The sequence below is a fragment of the Phyllobates terribilis genome, unplaced genomic scaffold (genome assembly GCF_046119375.1).
Source record: "Phyllobates terribilis strain yellow unplaced genomic scaffold, ASM4611937v1 Scaffold_1__5_contigs__length_1240528914, whole genome shotgun sequence".
NCBI lineage: Eukaryota > Metazoa > Chordata > Amphibia > Anura > Dendrobatidae > Phyllobates > Phyllobates terribilis.
In genome coordinates, this window is record NW_027362761.1 from 734213330 (window position 1) to 734234422 (window position 21093).

A 21093-nucleotide genomic window follows, 5' to 3' on the forward strand; every position below is an offset into this window, starting at 1 on the left:
TCCATATACGGCCCTCCCATCGCCGTAGCCCCAAGGGTTTTCACCAAAGTTGTTGCAGAAGTGATGGCTCATCTAAGGGAACAAAACACCCTGGTCGTCCCATACCTAGAAGACTTCCTGGTAATAGGCAGCTCCTTCCTAGACTGCAAATCCCATCTGGAAAAGGTCATGGATTCCTTGACTCGCTTAGGATGGCTTTTGAATCTGGAAAAGTCCAAAACCGAACCATGCCAGATACAGGCATACCTGGGCATCGTGCTAGATTCAAAAAGACAGGAGTGTTGTCTCCCCTTAGGGAAAATTCACAAAATCATAGGCCGGATTTCACAGGCAAAGTTCCACCCGTCTATGTCCCTTCGGAAAGCCATGTCCCTTCTAGGCTCCCTGACAGCATACTTTCCGGCCGTCCAATGGGCGCAAATGCATACCAGAACCCTTCAGTGGGAAAGAGGGCATGGTTTTCATGGCTGAGGAGGTTATCAATCTCCGACCCCTGGGTTCTTCCGGAACTTCCAGACCTTCTTTCTCAGGGTCCGGTTCTCCATCCTCAGGCTTCAAGCTTACACTTGATAGCCTGGAATTTGAGAGGGCTCTTCTGAAGGACAAGGGTTTCTCCCCAAATCTGATCACCACACTACTTCAAAGTAGAAAATCTGGAAGAAATTCCTTTCAGTCTCAGGTTCCGGGTTAGAGGGGGGGGGGGGGGGTTCCATTGACGGCTATCCTGGAGTTTTTACAGAAGGGCTTGGAGCAGGGCCTGGCCACAAGTACCTTAAGGCTATGTGCACACGATGCAGAAATGCTCAGGATTTTTTCCTGAGCGTTTCTGCATCTCCCTGGCAGAAAAAAACGCAGATTATACATGCGTTTTCCTGCTAGGGACATGCGGAAATGGAGCGGTTACCCACTGACATTTCCGCATGCGGATTGACCAGCGCTTTCCAAGCGATTAGCATCACTTGGAAAGTGCTTGTGACAACTAGGTCACACTATATAAATCCATGCAAGCAGCATGTATTTATATAGTGTGACCCGAGAGAGTGGTAAAAAATAAAAAATAAATGTATACTTTACCTCCGATGGCCCCCGGTGTCCCGCTCACTCCGTTCTCCCTTGCCGGCAACATTGAATTGAAAGACCTGCCGACGTCAGCGTCACGTGACCCGTCACATGACTCTGACGTCAGCGCAGGTCCTTCAACTCACTGCAAAGTGCCGGGAACCAAGCAGGAGCGGTGCGCGGGCCGACGGAAGGTAAGTATACATTTTATTTTTTATTTTATTCTTTTTTTACAGATTTTATAATGGTACCTGGGTGTGGATGAGACTCTCCTCTCCTCCACACCCGGGTACCATCCGCACATTAGAACGCGTGGATTACGCATCTATGTATACAGTTGATGTGTAATCCATGCAGTCTAATGCAAGTCAATGGCGGCGAAAACGCCGATTTTCCGCAAAATTAATGGACATGCTGCGGATTTTTGAGCGCAGCATAAACGCTGCGGAAAAATACGCAGCATGGGCACAGCGCATGCGGATTATCATTGGGGAACATTGCTGCCCTTCTACCATGCGTTTTTAATGCGTTTCCGCAGCTGCAAAAACGCTGCGGAAACGCATTAAAAACGCATCGTGTGCACACAGCCTAAAAGTTCAAGTTGCGGTCCTGGGAGCGCTCTATAACTCTGACCTAGCTAGGAATAGATGGGTATCTAGGTTTATTAAAGCATCAGCTAGATCCCGACCCATCCCATCCCGAAATACTATACCCTGGGATTTGAACTTAGTCCTTTAACAGAGGTACCTTTTGAACCTCTGTCGGAAGCATCCCTAAAAACAGCACTCTTGGTAGTTCTCACATCAGCACGTAGGGTTAGTGACATTCAGGCCCTTTCGGCAGGCCCCCCCTTCACACAAATCTTGGAGGATAGGGTTACTCTGAAAACGGACCCGGCCTATGTACCAAAAGTGGCGTCAAGATTTCGCAGGTCCCAGGAAATCACCCTCCCTTCTTTCTGCCCCAACCCTAGGAACACGAAAGAGAAAGCCTTGCATACACTAGACGTCAGAAGGTGCCTAATCCAATACCTAGAGGCGACTCGAGTGTAGGCAGGATAGTTCTCTCTTTGTTTGCTTTCAGGGCCCTCGTAAGGGGAAGAAAGCTTCTAAGGGCACGCTGGCCAGATGGCTAAGGGAGGCCATCACACTGTCGTACTCCTCACGTGGTGAAGCGGCCCCGGAGAAACTGAAGGCCCACTCAACAAGAGCGGTGGCAGCCTCCTGGGCGGAGAAGGCCGGGGCTATGATAGAGCAGATATGTAGAGCGGCAACATGGTCTTCCCCCTCTACCTTCTTTAATCACTACCGGCTAGACTTAACCTCTTCTTCGGACCTTACTTTCGGGAGAAGGGTTCTGGAAGCTGTGGTCCCTCCCTAATGAGTCACTTCTCAGTAATTCTCTCCGTGGTGCCGTCATGGGGGAAGGAGAAAGACGTAGTCACTTACCGGTAACGGGATTTCTCAGAGCCCATGACGGCACCCGTACATTCCCTCCCTTCACGTGTGGGTGCGCACACTTATTAGTTACTTGTTGTTGCCATGTGGTGTGTCTGACGAGGTCTTAGATTTAAAAATGTTGTGTTATTAACCTTGAGGTCCTCTCATGCTCTGTAAACAACTGATGCGGGAGAGAGGAACCGCCCTTTTATCTGTAGGTTTCCTGTCCTTGAAGGGCGGATCCCCTCTCTCCGTGGTGCCGTCATGGGTTCTGAGAAATCCCGTTACCGGTAAGTAACTACTTCTTTTGGAAGGGTTTTTTGGGGTTTGTTTTTTTACAGCGGAATATATACTGCAATACAACAGAACTGCAGTTTATATTGAAAATGTCGGTCCGCCTATAGCTGAGCTTCACAGGGGTGCGAAGATGACCGCGAAAGGAGTCTTCAGCAGACCCCCGGCTGTCAGTATCCAGTTGGTCATCTGTGATCATGTTGTGTGGAGCTAGTGCACTGGCGCACGTTCATTTAAATGGCGCTGCCAGAGTGAGAGCAGCGTTTTAAATGGTCAACAGCCGTGGCTGCAAGTCAGCTTCAGCTCTGACTTATGCAGGCTATTTAATATAGGCTCCATAATGTTGGAAGGGGTTAGACTGAGTCTGTCAGACTAAGCTGACAGTATAAACCGAGCACATAGCTTGTAGGGGGCATGGGCTCTGTAAAAAATTGCTGTTGGGCTATGTGCCCACGATGCAGAAATGAAGCAGAAAGTTTCTGCAGCGTTTCTGCATGTTCTTGGCAGTCAAAAACGCTTGCGGATTTTACAAGCGTTTTTGCAGCGTTTTTACATGCGGATTTGCCATGCGTTTTTCTAGTGCATTGGGACCTCAAATCCGCATGCAGAAACGCACAAATAATGGACATGCTGCGGATTTTTGAAAGCCTCAAAAACGCTGCGGAAAAATCCGCAGCATGGGCATTGAAATTGCGGATTCTCATTGGAGACCATGGGGGACGGATTACCAAGCGTTTCACAAGCGTTTACGCTGCGGAAATTCCGCAGCATATACGCTTGAAAAACGCTACTTGGGCACACAGCCTTAGTGTTCTAATCATTGATTCAGTTATGCAGAAACTTAACATGTTCCCATCGTCTTAATTTTTATTTAATAAATCAATAGTACACATGAAAATAATCAACTATGTAATATGATATCCAAGAGATTTGCTTCTTTCTCTGCCAGAATTGATCAGTCATTATCAAATTCTCAGTTCTGAGGTAAAATCTGTATTCAGTTAAGACAGACTTCCCATTACTGAGATAGGAGATGGCAGTTGCTCCAGATACTATTAGGCTATGTTCATGCTAAGCTTTTTTTCAGTGTTTTTTTAATGCAAATTTTCAGCTGCGTTTTACAGTACCAGCAAAGTTGGAGATTTCAAAAATCTCATGCATGCACATATGTTTTTGTGTCATCAGTATTTTGTGCTTTGCATGCCTAGGGTGAACATAGCTATCAGGTTTTGCTGCGTTTTTAGTGAAAACAAGTAAGTACAGCAGTATGTGAAACTCATTTATTTTTGTGATTTTACCATCTTGTCTTGGTCACCTGAGATGGCAGTTTGGATTAGTACAGTGTAATTAAATTAGTGATGTGTACAATGTAAACATTGGCTGAGCTAGGTGTTAGATTGAAAAATACCTGTGGCCCAAGGAGGTGTGAAATTGAACAATCCCTGACCATCTTGATGGCAGACCATAATGTGAAAATAAATAGTGTCCTACAAATTCAATGCACTGCCAGTGTCTTAGAAAAACTATTCCTGAACAATTCACCTCGCCCCGCTGTTGCATTTGTAATTCTGGTTAATATGGTTTCACATATGTCTTGCATTGGTGACCTGTGTTCATGCTTCTGCAGTGGAAGCAAAGCTGAACTTTGGGATCCTGAAAAATGCACCAAAACCTGCGTTTTTGACGCAGCTTTTTTCCTGGCAAGAGATCAGGTTTTGCTGTAGGAAAAAAAACGCTGAAAAAACTAGTGTGAACATAGCCTTACTGTATATGTTTCTGGATGAAGGACAAGCTACAGGCAGAACTCCTCCCTCCTCCTATCTACACAGAATCTCACCAGTAGCAACTGTCATCTCCTATCTCTGTAATGAGGAAAATCTGTCTTCACTGAATACAGATTTTACAGCAGAATTGAGAATTTTAATAATGGCTGATAATTTCAGCAGAGAAACAGCCCCTTCTGAATCCCTGCCCCCCCCCCCCCCCCTCTTTGTTGAATAATAACACTTAGGCCGGCATCACACTGCTGTATAACACTACTGTATAAACATCGCATAGCACTCGACCCAGTGTTGTTCTATGGGGCAGCTCAAGTCTGTAATTATTTTCTCATGCCTATTCGGCATGAGAAACCTATCTCGGCTTGCTGCAATTTGCAGTGAGACTCGATTCACTTGCACCCATACAAGTCTATTGGTGTGAGTGAAACATCAGACTGCACTCGGATGTCACCCCAGTGCAGTCGGCTATGCGCTGAGTCAGGCCATGTAGGAGGTGGAGAAATTACTCTCTGTCTCCTCTGCATCGGATGCCATATGCTGGTGTGATTCCAGCCTTATACTCCCCTTCAGTACAGCCATCGTTCCAGCGGTGTTGGCACTGGCTCTCCTGGGGTTTGCGTGACGTTATGTCAAGTGATCCCTGCAGCCAATCGGCACTGGCTTCACTTTCCTCTCTTACAGACGTAGTAGACACTCATTTTATTCAGATGTCTTCACTTGTTTGAAGAGGAGAGTGAAGCCAGCACTGATTGATTGGCCGCGGGGGTCGCGTGACATAATATCACACAAGCTCCAGGAGAGCCAGTGCCAACACCTCTGCAACAGTGCTGGCACTGGAGGTGAATATAGGTGTTATTTTACTGGAGGGAAATGGGTTCACAAGTGGTTGTCCAAGTAGTGGACAGCACCTTTTTTAAATATAAAAAAAAAATCTACATGTCTGGTTATAGCCATACTTGTATTGACCTGGAAAATCCTATTGTCAGGTTATTTTTACCACACACTGCTATGGCAGAATTGCAGTGTAATAAATGGTGCGTAAACAAAAGTGTTCTTTGTGTTCTGAGCAGCGCCGGACTGGGGTGTCTGGGGCCCACCAGGGAAATAGACTCCAGGGGCCCGCCCACCCACCCACCCTTCAGCTATTTGCAAATACCTGCTAGCCGTTATACCCATTATATTGGCGGCTCCTGCCCGTCACTGTGCGCTCACCAGAAATGCGATGTACAATTACTGTAGTTTGCATTAAAGGGTTTTTATTGGTGAAAACAAGTTCTCAGCGATGCACAGGTTGGGAAGGTGATCACTTATTTTTTGGTGGAATCCGCACTGTCAGAAGATTGTGGCACTTTGAGTATTTGGTGAGATTTTTACCTCGGTGTTTGTTAGACAAAACCAGAGGTAATGTTTTATGCATTTCTCACCCACTCCTGGATTTGTCTTCTAAATACAGAGGTGAAAATCTCACCAAATGCCAACTTGCTTTCTCTGGTGAACCTCTGTAACTGCATCTCTGCTGCTGTGTAATAGTCACAGGACAGGGAGGGGTTAAACATCCAAGTATTTAATATCTATTGGAAATAAAGAGGTTTCCCCTTATTGATATCAGATAAAACAAATGACCAACCACAATCCACTCTACCAAGACCAATATTACCAGATAGAAGGCAGAAATACCACACCGTGACCAGATCACATATTACCACCACATAGTGCCCAAATAATGCCACATACAAGGCACAAATACCGCCACACCATGACCAAAGCACATACCACCACTTAGTGATCAAATGCTACCAGATACAAGGTATAAATACTGACACACCATGAGACCACATATTACCACCACATAGTGACCGAATAATACCACATACAAGGGACAAATATCGTCATGTCATGACCAAAGCACATAATGCCACCACATAGTGACAAACAATACTAAAATAATAAAAATGTAAAAAAGCTCTGTATATTGGGTCAGTGTACAGGTTATACAGTGATCACTAGTGACATTATACACAGGAGCTCTGTATATAGTGTACAGGTTATACAGTCATCATCAGTGATATTATACGCAGAAGCTCTGTATATAGTGTCAGTGTACAGGTTATACAGTCCTCACCAGTGACATTATACACAGGAGCTGTGTATATAGTGTCAGTGTACAGGTAATGCAATGATCACCATTGATATTATACACAGGAGCTCTGTATATAGTGTGTGTGCGTGTATACTGTAGGTAATACACATACTCACAAGTTCTTTATCTGCCGCAGACCGATATATCACATCTTCTATACAGGACTTATCTCTGCAGAAAATAACATAGCTATAACTGATCACTTCCAGAGCACAATCCACACTTTTCCCAAGATTTCTACACTACATGAAATGACAAAAAAGCAACATAGTGCCGCACTACACAGTAACAGTGCTCCAGTGTCATTCTGTGCCTGCTCATCTGTCAGCAGACATATTTGTCTGATGGCAAAGATGTGCAGAGCTGAAGACAGAAGACCTATGGATTACGTTGGAGTGAGGATTTTTCTTTATTAAAGATGGAGTCCCTAAATGCGTTTTATTTTTAATTTAAAAAAAAAAAAAATTCTATCTTTTTTTTTTTTTTCTGTTTACTAGAAATTGATGGTGGCTATGTCTAATTTGGCGTGACACCATGAATTTTGGGCTTAGTACCAGCTGATAATACAAAGCTGGCCTGGTACTAACCCTATTATTACCCAGGGTGCCACTCACCACCAGGGCCGCTCGAAGAGCCGGGTAAAGCACCTGGAAATGGTGCTATGATGAATGCGCCATTTTCAGGGGTGGCTGCGATTTTCAGTGTGGGGGCCAAGAACACTTGGGCCTTACCATGCTGTGAATCCCAGCCCCCAGCTGCCTGGTTTTATCTGGCTGGCGATCAACATATGGCAGGAGCCCACGCATTTTAAGAAAAAAAAAAAAAGTTAACTAAGTTTAAAACAAATATTCGGCTCCTCTGTCTTTTGATCGCCAGCCAAGGTAAAGCCAGGCAGCTGAGGGTGGCAGGCCGTAGCTGTCTGCTTTATCTGCGGTGAGAATCAAAAATTCTGCTGAGTGCTTTGTTATTTTTGATCAAAAGTCAGGAAAGCCCAATGTTTTTTTTAAAGTATTTAAAAAAATAATAAAAAAAATGCTTGGGCTCCTGCCATATTTTGATCGCCAGCCAGGTAAAACCAGGCAGCTGGTGGCTGGGATTCTCAGCTTGGTAAGGCCCAAGCATTCTGGGCCCCCCACGCTGAAAACGGCAGCCCCCAAATTAGACATGGCCACCACGAATTTCTAGTTAACAGAAAAAAAAACACAACACAGAGAAAAATTTTTTTTTAATAAAAATAAAACACAACACATGTAGGGACTCCATCTTTAATAAAAAACAAAATGGGCAATGGGCATGCATGATGGTACCACCAGTGGCTGGCTGGATATGCTGGGCATGATAGTACCACAGAGGCTGACAGGACATAATAGGAATGATTCATGCCTTGTATGTCTTGCCAGCCTCTGTGGTACTATCATGCCCACCCAGCATGTCCTGCCAGCCACTGGTGGTAGTACATGCTGCTGGGCATAGTACCAGTAACCAGAGGCTGGCAGCAGGACATGCTGGGCAATGGGCATGATGATAATCATGCCCATTGCCCAGTAGTATTTACTGCCAGCCTCGGCCTGGGGTCCTCCCAGTCACCCTCCCCGGCCCCTGCTTTTCATACTCACGCCACGCGTGGAGATGAGCTGCAGGGCTGCAGCCGCTGCCTGGGGCGACGCAGAGTCCGTCCTCCACAGCGCGCACAGGAAGCAGTCCCAGGGCGATGACGTCATCGCCCTGAGACTGACCTCCTGCGCACGTGCCGGCAGTGTCGCGCTGCGCAGAGGAGGCAGAGGGACACTGCGGCAGCAGGCAGAGCAGGGAGATCGCTCTCCCTGCTTTGCGGCTGCAAAGGGCCCATCACTAATCATAGCGGCAGTGCTGCCGATATGATTGGCGAACCGGGGGGGCCCTCTGTTCTCTGTACAGGGCCTGGGGGGGTTGGGGGCGTGGCCATCAGGACCGGGGGCCCACCGGGGGTTTTCCTGATCCTCCGGTGGGCCAGTCCGCCCCTGGTTCTGAGTTATGGGTCTCAGAGGAAGGGAAGGGGAAAAAACAAATGCTCAAAAAATGAAAACTAGCTCTAGCTTTGTGATGACAGGGCTAAAGGTTCCTCCAACAAATCTCTGTTCAGTCCGCCATTCCTCTTGGTTGTGAATCCAGCAGTTCTTCTGTAATACAGCCTCCCTTATAGAGCTCTACCCCTGCTACTATGAATAACTGCCAGCTTCTAGCTTGGCACGTAGCCTCCCTACGTCTCGGCGGAGTCCTCTGCCCTCGGTGGCATCACTGGCATATACAATAAATGATGAGTAATTCCTGGAGCCTGCTGTCAGCCTCTGGCCTCACTACACTGGAAGGTGAGGAATGCTTCCATAGGACTGTCTGCCAGGAATTCTGATTCCTCACATGCTGGATGACACGTCTCACATTATACGAAGGATATGCTTACATGGTGCTTTATGGATTAAGATGGCTCATGTAATGTGTAATTGTATGCAGTGTACACAGTCTCGGCAGTGTCCGCTGCACTTCTGGCTATGGGTGTTTTCAGCCTGCTTACATCGGCTGTACCCCACTGTTCGTCATACTCGCTTATCTGCCATGTCCTAAAGTGGATCTGTCAGGAGATTTAGCGAAAAGACCGTCTGTCACTTCCAAATCAGAAAACTAGTGTGTACAGGTGCAAACTAAGGGTAGCCACCTCTATACATCACCATCCCCTGGAGATGCTAGAGCTTGGTCACTGTTTAACCATTTAAATGCTGTCAATCACTGACAATAGCATTTAAATGGCACGATCACCTGTGCATCGGTTTCCATTGGCCTCCGCACCGTGAACGATGGGTTGTCACGGCAAACGGGTTGCTATTACTGTAATGGTACTGACCTTGGAAATCATGTTGGCAGGTCACTTTTGCCACAGAATGAACACCATAAATACAAAAAAAAAACCCACAATTCTGGCACTCGCACACTGATGAATTGGCCCCTTTGAATCTAGCTATAGAGTAAGAGAGCTCATGAATCCAAGTGTATTAAATCGCCAGCCAGACGGACCACTTTGGCTTGTAATGATCAGTGTGAGTACTCAGCAGTAGACCTGACACTGAGGAGCTGTCAGTCAGGCTAGGTGGCTGGAGATCGGCTGGATGCTTTCTGACGGTTCTTCTCAATCTGGTATGGATTTTATGAGGGAAGTACATCAGGTCTTGGTGATTAGATTTCCGGGCCAGGAGAAATGTTCGTCTGGCACTGTAGCACATGTCCATTCCTAATAGAAATACACACTGTTAGGACTTGGCTCAGCTTGCCATTTTGAAGCTGTGAAAACAAAATGTATCTAGTCGGCACGTGACTGCATATATATCATATCTACATATCTTGGGCTACTATGGCTGGAGGGTTTAGCTCTTTGTTCACTTATTATTCTGAAAATAATTGTGCATGCTTACTGTGTAAGAAGGCCAGAGGAACGTATTCTGTGGATATGTCTGAATACTTCCAGAGTGGTACTACTATCGGGTGGGGGCAGTGGCTGGCTGTTCAGACCGGTTATCAGATTGTCGGAAGAGGTATTGAGAGTGGAGGTTGTTAGATGGTGTGAGACCTAATCTTCTTAAAGGAACCATGATGTGTAGCTGTTTTCTCGATTTCACTTCCTGAAACTCTCATTACATCTCGCCATGTGTTAATAAAGGCTTTCAGTAAATCTTTCTAGGGTTTTATTGGGGAAACTCAGCAGGTGGCTTTCTAAGCAGATGGCCCCTGCATTGGTCCCTGGGGAACCCCATGTTCAGCCTGGATCAATCAGCATATACCCAATAGTGTCATGCTGGTTGGTACATTGCCATATTCTGGCTGTGTATGTGTAGGTCTGATATCTAACTATAGCAAAATATCTAATTATGTTTGCGTTTTGTATTTTGAGCTGAACTTATGAGTGATGATCCATTCCTATTCTGGAGATTGATCTTATATAATCAGTTGGACGTTTAGGCTCTTTTAAATAGGACCTGCCACCTATGAAAACCTGACCAGTTATTGCTCCTATTGTATTCCCGCTGCTCCCCAGTATTGTTTTTTTTAATTTTTTAAAAATCCGCCATACGGTTCCAGAGGTTGGGTCTTTGTATTTGGTGCTAATGGTTTGCACAAGGGGGGGCTCACAGGGTAGTAACGCAGAGCAGCCTAAAGACAGGTCCCCATAGAATCCGGTGAGTAAGACTCCTTGTAAAGAGCATAAAAATGACACTATATAAAAAGGCTCATATGCTGGATTTAAAAGAAGAGAAAAACTGATTACTAAGATTAAAGCAAAACTCTCCACTTTTCACCTGGTTCCTCATTAGACAAAACTTTCCAACAGAAAGTGCAGTTGTTTTTTAAAGATTGTATTATAATTTTCTTCACTGGGCTATCAGCCTAACTTTTTACTGCATTTTTTTTCCATATCTTTTAGCAATCTTTATTTTTTTTTTTTTTTTTTTAGTTTTATGGTTTTGAGAGAAAAATGTTTGACTCTGAAATATACTGTGTTGATCATAGTATATGTGTAGTGTGGGTGGTCTTTAAATCCGTAAACTAACTTTAAAGAATCCCCCCCCCCCCTCAAAGTTTTACCCTCTTAATATATTGCAACCATCATATTATATAGCACTGTGTACTTACAATTGTTCATTTTTCCTTTCTACCCAGATAATTCTTCTCTTTTCTCTCTGTCCAAACAGGAAGTTTCTGGTCCCTGCATCAACTCCTGACCCAGCTGCTCCCCCTCCCCCCTACCAGGGACTTTGCAGTGACTCATGATTCTTACAGGGAAAATTGACCTCCTTTTTTTTACAGAGATCTTAGAAGGATGCACTGGATAGTAAGGCAAAATGAGCAATTGTAAGGACACAGTGCTATAAAATGACCACAGTATATTAAAGTGAACCTGTCAGTAGGATTTTGTAAAGTAAACTACAGGCATTATCAGGTTGCGGCTGCTGCACTGATTAATATGATACCTGAGGTGAAGAAATCAGTCTTGTGTAATCAGCGTTTGCAGTTTTGCGTTAATGATATGCCTGTGCTCTGGGGCGGGACTGTAGGCAGATCAGCAAGAAAAGACCTGCCCACAGGCCGCCCCGAAGAACAAATGTGTTCCTCATCATAGAGACAGACTGTCTCTCTCTTATACATCAACCACTCGTACCTACACAGCCCCCTCCAGAGACCCTGCCACACAATCACAGAGAATGTCAGCGACTCCACCACTCCATGACAATGCCTGTAGTTTACTTGGCAAAATCCTGCTGACAGGTTCCCTTTAAGTGGATAAAACTTTGATGTAGCTGCTTTAAAGAAGCACTCCCATCTCTTTTGGATGCAGACATTCTGCATAGCTATATGATAAAGTTCAGCCACCTCTGGGGGATTTAATGAATAGTTACTGGATACTGTTACTTGCATAGCGACAAATCTAATACAGCTCTGTACAGATAGATTCTGAGCCATGTTGGAACCGAAAAAATTCATTTTCTCAACCAGACTTATCCTAGTCGTAATGACCCAGCATGCATGTGGGAAACAAGAAAAGAAAGTGAGAACATATAGAGTCCTTGTAGATGTTGCTCAAGCCCCTGTACTAAAGTACTAAGCCCTGTGTGCAGTGACCTTCAAAACTACTTAGTTGTAGCATGCGGCCAGAATTTTGCCACTTCACTTTTGGCTGCATGGAGGGCAATTTTTAGCACTTAACATATGGTTACATATAATTAATTTTCATTAAATTTTAAATCATTACCTTTTGCCTTCCAGGACTCCTTAGCTTTGAAGCCAGCCATTCGATTCCAGGGTACCCAGGGGGTAAGATTCTGTTTTTTTTCCTCCTAATATAGTTTTCATTTTTCAAAGTCTAAGTTGTATTCTAGATAAGAAGACAATTGTGTATGAATGTATGGTAAAGGAGGTCTCCACCAGGACTAGAAGTCATTCACTTAACTGTTGAGGCCTGTTTGGCTGTAGGGAGTTGGACAGGATGTCCTCACTTCCAGTCTTGTTGAGGACCACCACAGAAATGGCACTAGAACTCTGGGTGGATTGGAAAGAAACACTAATTTCTTTCATTTAGAACTATCCCTTCCCTCTGGTCAGTTTGGAAAGTGTTGATTACCGGCTTTATGTAGTGTTCCTATTGGGCTATGTTCACACAATGAGTTTTTGATGCTGCATATTTTTTATAAAAAAATGCAAGTATCCCATTTTACTTAATGGGTGCAGAAAATCTAACACCTCAAAAACTCACCAAAAAGCTCATAGTTGGAACGCACCTTACTCTTTTATGAGACTACTTGTACCCTTCAGATTTGTAAGGCACCATGTTTTCAAGAAGACCTTCAAATTCCCACAATGCATTGCCTTAGACACTTGTCTCGGTGTGAGCCAATTAGGAAGTGGACCTGTGGATCCACATAAGATCGTCAGATGCAACGAAGATCCTATCACAATGCGCATCTTCATTTTTAAAGGTGTTTTCCAAAACCAGAAGATCCCTTTTGACGCCTGTAATATATATCTTAATGGTAATCCTATTCCTGCACATCCTAGCCCTTGCAGCTTTCTATTGTTTGTGTGTGTGTATATTGTTTTTACATATTTATCGGTAGATCTTTTTTGCCATTATTTTAATGATCTTCTAGGGATCTAGCCTATGTCTAATACTTTTGAGTTTTCAAAGGAATTTGATTTGCATATCCAAAAAGCCTGAAATGGTGTTGTTGATTTTAGTCCTCCTGCAGAGCTTCACTTTCTATGGTTTGTGCTAGTCCCATGTCCTGTGAACCGTGAGCAACACCAAAAATCTTTTTTGTGGGTTTTGTTTCGCTCCACTGACCGAATTGCTTCTTGTACTTTAATAATATAAATGTGCTTTTAAATGATCCCCTTCAAATTGTGCAGCTGAAGACCAGACCACTTTTGGGGTACGCTGCATTATAATTTATTTTCTAACTACTGTATACTTTTAGCAGATTTTGATTTCCAACATTGAGGTCTATGGGTACGGATCATAGCTGAAGGCAATCGGTTAGCGGATCAGCTTTTTATCACTGCCATGTCCTGAACACTAAAGGTTTTCAGAGATACTGTTACAAAGGGATGACCCCTGAACAGAGCCTAACCTGACACCTCACTGTGCTGGCAGTCATTCTTTTCTGGGGCAAGAGTCATTTGAGCTTTTTGTCAGAGTGGATGTTGAGTTCAAGGAGTAGGGATGAAGTGGCTCATAAATGCATAAAATCAGTGCAAGTACAGTTCTCATTTTAAACCGTAGCCCAGAGATCCCCCTCCCCCACCTTTCTTGCACCCATCCTATTTTCTATCAATCTGCTCTTGTGTTGTATACATAGCTCTGTTTTGGGGCATTTATTAGAAGTGCATTGAATATTAATGTAATATGTGCTTTTTCATAAATTCTGAAGCCATATTTATTTCCTATACAGCAAATAACTATCCCGCGACCGGACTGTCCTACGGAAGTGCGAACCTTCACTTTCTATCTATCTAATGTTGGCAGGGATAGCCCTCAAGGGAGCTTTGATTGCATCCAGCAGTATGTTCAAAGGTAAGCCATTTCCACTTTGTAACCATTTTAATTACAATCTGTGTGTTGTCGTACTACAGAAAAAACAGATTTTACATTGTCTATCTACTCCCTAAGGGAGTTCCAATCAGGGCTGTGGAGTCGGAGTCCGTTTTGGTGGAGTCGGAGTGGGAGTCAGTATAAAATGGACCGACTCCAACTGCTAAAATATATATATATATAATAAATTGGTGCAGTAGTTCAATGCAGTTTGTGGGGAATATTTTTTCATAAGAATATGGGAAAGTTATGAAATGTCCTATAAATGTCTGTCCTATTCCTGATCTAAGGGTCTAGACTTTTAGCTGAGATGAATCTGTGCTACAGTAAATTTATCACTTAAACATGAGCCATGTATGAGGGAGTCGGAGTCATGGAAATTGAGGAGTCGGAGGTTTGGCTTACCGACTCCACATCCCTGGTTCCAATAATGTACATATGGAATAAAAGAAAAATTACTCGTAATATTCTCTTTCCTTTGTGCTGTATAGTTCTATGTTGTATTCTAACGCATAAAAGCTCTGTTTTGTAAATTTTGATCTAATTAAGTTGTGAAATACAGATTTTGTACTTAAAGGTTGTTGTGGATGCGAGACCATTGGATGCTAATGACCCTCGGCCCCCGCTCTGCTGCGAGCGTGAGCCGAGTGTCATGCTACTGTGCTCCCATCCTTTCACATGAGAAAATCACAGCACAGGTGTGGAGGATGCGGAGAAAGTAATTTCTCCATCTCCTCCATCGCCTGACTCTGCATATATCAGACTGCACTGGGATGACATCCTAGTACAGTCCCGATGTTTCACTCGCACCCATAGACTTGTATGGATGCGAGTGAGCCGAGTCTCGCTGCAAATCGCAGCGTGCTGCTGCTGTTGTTCACTCGTGCCGAATTGGCATGAGAAAATAATCGCTGATCCGAGGGCTATGCGATGTTTTATCACATAGCACTGTAGTGTTATCCGCTCATGTGACTCTGGCCTTAAACTAATACTTTGTTGAAGTAGCTTTTGAATTTGACAGCATTCAATCTTTTGGGGTATGAGTCTATCAGAATGGCACATCTTGAATTGGCAATCTTTGCCTATTCTTCCTTGCATTAGCTCCAAATTTGTTAGGTTGCGAAGACATCTCCTGAGTACAGCCTTCTTCAGGTCAATCCACAGATTTCCAATTGGATTCAGGTTTGGGTTGTTGCTGGGCCATTCCAAATCTTTGATCATCTACTGGCGAATCAATTATTTTGTTGATTTGGAGGTATGATTTGAGTTGTCATTCTGAAAGGTGAAATTCCTCTTAAGCTTTTTAGCAGAGACCTGAAGATTTTGTTGCAAAATTGACTGCTATTTGAAACCGTTCATAATTCCCCCCCCACCTTTGACTAAAGCCCCAGTTCCCGCTGCTGAAAAACTGCTTCAAATCCTAATACTGCCCTCACTGTGCTTCACTGTTGGTATGGTGTTCTTTTGGTGAGGAGTATTGCTGGCTTTAAGCCAGACACACATTTTGAACTTAAGGACAAAAAGTTCAGCCTTGGTCTCATCACACCATAGCTAATTTTTCCACATGCCAAGTTTCTTTTCATCACTTTTTGAGGGACGTCTAGTTCCTCTAGTAGCTGCCAAATTGAAGCTACTTCTTGATCACAGTCTTCAGTTTTATTAGGTATGTCTAATTAGTATATCTCATGCCTTTTTTGTACCTTTCTCCGAACATAATTTTCAATAATGACATCTCTTTGCTGTGTTGTAAGCTGTTTACAGACCGTGGCTTTTGCTATAAAATGCAACTAAGAAAATGTCAGGAAAATACTGGTAGAACAGCTAAACTTTCTATGGGGTTAATCAGAATCACTGTAAATGGTAGTAACTGTGTCGTGACTACTATTTATCACAAATTTTCAATGTGATTGGCTAATTCTGAATACAACTACAACCCCAATTATAAGAGGGTGTTCACACTTATGCAACTAAGTTATTTTAGTTTTTATTTCCACCCCACCCCCCTCTCAAAATGATTTCAGGTTGTTTCTCAATGGATTTGTACAGATTATAGGTGACATTACAGGTGGAAAAAGATCTGAAACGATTATTCTTGGTATGATTTTTTTACAGAACAAAAACCTGCAGTGTTAACAGGGGTGTATAGACTTTTTATATCCACCGTACCATCACTACTTGAATGACAGGAAGAGGCAGTGACGTGTATCATAAACCTAGAATGCCGGCTCAATTTGTAGTGAATATTCAATTATCCTTCCTTCTATGGGATCAAAGCAAATGTCACGTGCAAACGCCCTTTTTTTTTTTTTTTTTTTTTTTTTATATATATATATACGTGGTGAGGAATAAGCTTTACCATTATTTTAAGACGCGTCCTCTTGTGAAAAGGCATAATTTTCAGTTTTCTTTCAATTAAACAGCACTTTTGTTTTTTGGGGCAACTTCTTCAATTAGTTCTCACATTGATGTAGCCGCCATCGAGTGAGAACATGAGGCAAAGAACACCTCTCCAGATAGAGCTCCCAAGCTTTTCAGTTATCTGCTGCCTTCTCTTGGAGGTTTCTAGCTTTACCCTGAACATGTCTTTGCACTGCGTGACAGCTGACGTATTCCCTTTTATACCCTAGACATCTGTTGGGCACCTCCGCATGATTCCATGTCACAGCAGGAGTTCTGGTGGTGAATATGCATCTGAATTAGAGGGCTCCTAGCCTTTCAGAAGGAGAGCTTGCAGTCTATCGCACATCCACATGCCTTTTCATTTTACACTCCCTATAGTGCGGGTAGTTGTGGTATAGTTATCTATACCATTAGTCATGGAAAAATAACTCGCCCATAAATGATTCAAGAAGGACAAAGTTTTTATTACAGTGAGCACATACCCCTTGGGATAAGTTGGGGCTTGTTCCCTTAGTGCTATGGTGGGCCTTATAGTGTGTTCTGTGCCCCTTGTGTAGATTAGTAGAAAGTCCCCTAGTGCTCATTTTAAGTGATGTTGCCAACAACTTGTTTACCTGGATCTGCACTTGGGAGTCTTCTAACCCCCCGTGTCCTACAGAAATAACTTTCTCTGGAGCTTGCAGAGCACGTAAGCATCAGATGAGAAACCTTCTGCCCACCATAGTCATGCTATGTATTCGTTATTTGCTCTGTGATTTAAATAGACGTTTTTCTGTGACCAGAAACCGCTTTTAAAATGTTTCTTAATTTTTGTCTTCAATTTTTTGTTTGCCCAACCATGTAATACCTGGGCTTTATTACATTGTGAATAGATCGCAGTGGGTTAAATGGTTATTCCCATCATAGCCATTCATAGCTGAGATGGAGATATTGACATCTAAATACTGGCCACAGGAGGTTGGCTTCTGGAAGCCCCCAAGTGCTGCTGTGCTATGCGGTTTCATAACCCGCATTCACTTCTATGGAGGAGTTTTGGAAACTGCACAGTTCAACCACACTGACTTTCTGGAGTACCACCTGTGACTAATGCTTAAATATCGATACTCCCACCTCTGCCACGAATGGCTAAAATGGGGATAACCTTTGAAACTTGGCTTGACTTTCTGAAGTTGAAAATGGGGGGAATGGGTCTTCCTATCCCGCTGGGGGCTTTGCTGGTGCTGAAGTCCTGTATCTCATTCATGCCTTAGATCTAGATTTAAGTGAAATGTTTAGTAGGTGCACACACCATGCTTCTTTTTACGTGTCACTTTGTATCTTATTTAGCAATGGAAATATCAAGCTCGACTGTCTGGGCAGCATCCAGGATAAAGTCACTGTATGTGCTACCGACGATTCCTATCAGAAGGCACGACAGAGCATGGCCCAAGCTGAGGAGGAGAACAAAAGCAGAAGTGCCATAGTCATTAAAATGGGTAGTCGGTGTGGAGGTATGTTGTTACCTTACTGTTCTCTTACTTGCCTTTTATATAGTTTAATAAAGGGGCCATCATGACTGTAAGTGATGACAAACAGCTTGGCTTTGCTATCACTTTCTGATCGGTGACTATCTGACTACAGGTATCCCCACCTACCCTGGGGCTGAAACGGTTTGGAAGTTCTCACCCCTTGCCTAACTCTGGAACTAACTCAGGCTTCCTTCACTACATAATCGTGTGACTTGTACAGCAGTCATCCTCGGTCTTACCATGCTGATCACTTTGCCAATAGAAAACTCTGTAGTCTCTGATCTGAGCATAACATGAATATGAAGAATAAACTCGATCAACAAACTGGCTACATGATAGATGTGGCTTAATCAGCTTCATGCTGTACAATAAGTGTCGGGCCTTGTTCAATTCTTCATTGTAGTTTATTTTTTGTTTTTTTTGCTTATGAGGAAAACAAACTGTTTTTAATCAATATGCTGGACCCCAATTTAATCAGTTTTTGGTCTGTGAGACCATTTTTGTCCTAGATGTGGCATTTATTTTTCTTGAATGCCACAAGACTAAAAATGTTTCCGAACATCTGTACTTTAGATAATGTAAAAAAAAAAAAAGCCGCACTTGGGTGGCATCTGAGATCTGTTTTTTTGTTTGACCAACACAACTTGATCTACAAATCAGATAAAAAATGGGCAGACAATTGTTCTGACTATGACAACTCCGGATGTCTGAATATGGCCGGGTTTTTGGGATTGTCTCCTGAAGCCCTGAAATACGGGATTCTAGGGCTCCCTGACAGTTTATTCACTGTAGTGAGGCAGATGGGTCACTTTGATCTCTTTCTGGTCTGCATATAAGTGACTCACTCTACCTCATTAAAATGAGTGACCCTGTCTGAGGTCCGCCTGAATCCCCATTTTTTAGGGCATCACATGAAAGTCCCAATAGAGCGACTGATGTGTGGCCCAAAAGCATCGTGAACTTATCCTAGGCCAATATAAGGTTTTGAAAAGCCTGTTCACGTGCATTATCTGCAACAAATCTACCTTTTCTCTATGCATCCTAAGTTAACATGACGTGCACTGTGCTCCCTGACTTCCTGGGCATGTGCAAAGTACCGCTCACATAGAGCTCACATAGAGCGCGCTTTGCTTATTCCCGGCCCTGTGTCTGCGTGCTCTGCGCTGCAGGTTTCTATTGCGCAGGCGCCGGGAAGTGACAGTGACTCCCCAGCTCCTGCGCAATAGATTCCTGTGGCGCAGTGCACGGAGACACGAGGCCGGGAATAACCAAAGGGCGCACCGTGCACGTCATAGGGCCCTGTGACGTGCAGGGGAGGGAGATTATGGTAACTAAGCATATAGGGGAATAATAAACAGTTAGGAGGGGATTTCTTGGCGTCCCCCAGGCGCCGAGCCTGTGGAAAATGGCGTTTATAAAAACACTTTTCTCTGCAATCAAACCTCTACTATGAGGCATACAGGTATGTATAGATTTACTTTTCTATACCCTGTATGCCCATAGTGGAGGTCTGATATCTCCCAGGGGGTGACACATTCCCTTTTTAAGATCTGGAATGCTTTTTGCGGTTGTATTTCCAACGTGTAATCTTTTGCGACTGTCGCAGTTCTTCCTCCAGTAAACTTGTGTTGTGCACATGGCTAGATGAGCTCACCTCCTCTGACATGTTTATGGGACTTGTAGTGGCCATGATTCCAGTAGAATGAGCTCACCGCACAAGTATCTGAGCCAGCACGCTGACATCACTGGACAGCACTACTTGGCTGCTCGCTTACACTTGTGCTGCATGTAGTAGTAAGCTATACCACATTACTGGGCCTAGGGAACTGGATGGTTACAAGCTGCTTGTGCGGGAGTGAGAAGTAGTTGTGGGGCTGACGTAAATTAATGTGCTGTGCCAAAACAAGGCTCCATTTGGCCTTTAACGCACCCGGTGTTCCTTTGTTTATGGATGCTCTTGCATGACTTTTTCCATATAAGCCTTAACACTAAAGAATTTCAAGACTATATATTGTGATATTTTAATAGGTAACATGACATTCTTTTAATGATATTATACTGTACAAATAGCAAAGCCATATGTTGTAATGTTCTTTCTAACTACATGTATGTTCTAGGTGTGTCTCCATGTACCTTGGCTTACACCTTGAGGCCTCATTGGAGCTAGAGCTTTGGCAGAGTTTTTAAACTAGTGCCATTAATATAGAACATCCTTTGGAGTGCTACATGAACTTGTACACCAGCCATATCATTAAAGTATATCTACACCTTCACATAGAATTCTCTTTTTTATTATTATTTTCATCCTACATACAAAGTTAAGCACCTTTCTAATTGGTCTTCATTAAAAATAATTTTTACCATTGCGCTTAGTCCTTTATCTAGCCTAGTGCTTTAGCAAAATGGACACTAATCTGTCAAAACTACTCTTCGGAGGTTTCTCTTTGCTCCACTCCCCCTTCTCCCTGAGTTAGAGATAGCTGGTGGAATCACAGATGTAAAATGGAGAGGGGAGAGAATCCTGGAGGGTACTTAAAACTGGCTATAGACAAGGAGGAAAGCAAATGGAGTAGAAATTACAGTACTGTAGCTGTACTGATACTTGAAAGCAAGTTCAGTGTAAGATGTACTACCGTAAGTGAAGACCGCAGAACCCTGGATCCACAGACTTCACATCCTGCCTATATTACTGGGAGAGACACTCCCACAAAATTCTGAAACTTGTTCTGGGCTGCAAACTTTATATCGAGGGGTATGAAAATAATGAATGCAGATTTAAACTTGGTGACATTGTATTAACTAAAGATAGCCACTAACATGTAAAGAATCATTTTTCCATTTAAAAGATTCTCCAGGCTTT

The 21093-nt window shown here is 43.5% G+C and overlaps 1 protein-coding gene across 1 annotated transcript in view; it reads left to right on the top strand.

The window, feature by feature from the left end:
* The window catches only part of ELL (elongation factor for RNA polymerase II), a 77372-nt gene that overhangs the window by 24322 nt on the left and 31957 nt on the right, over nt 1-21093 (top strand). The window contains exons 2-4 of the mRNA XM_073686383.1: nt 12504-12551; nt 14186-14307; nt 18052-18215. Coding sequence (XP_073542484.1) covers nt 12504-12551; nt 14186-14307; nt 18052-18215 — 334 coding nt within the window. The remainder of the gene's footprint in view (nt 1-12503; nt 12552-14185; nt 14308-18051; nt 18216-21093) is intronic.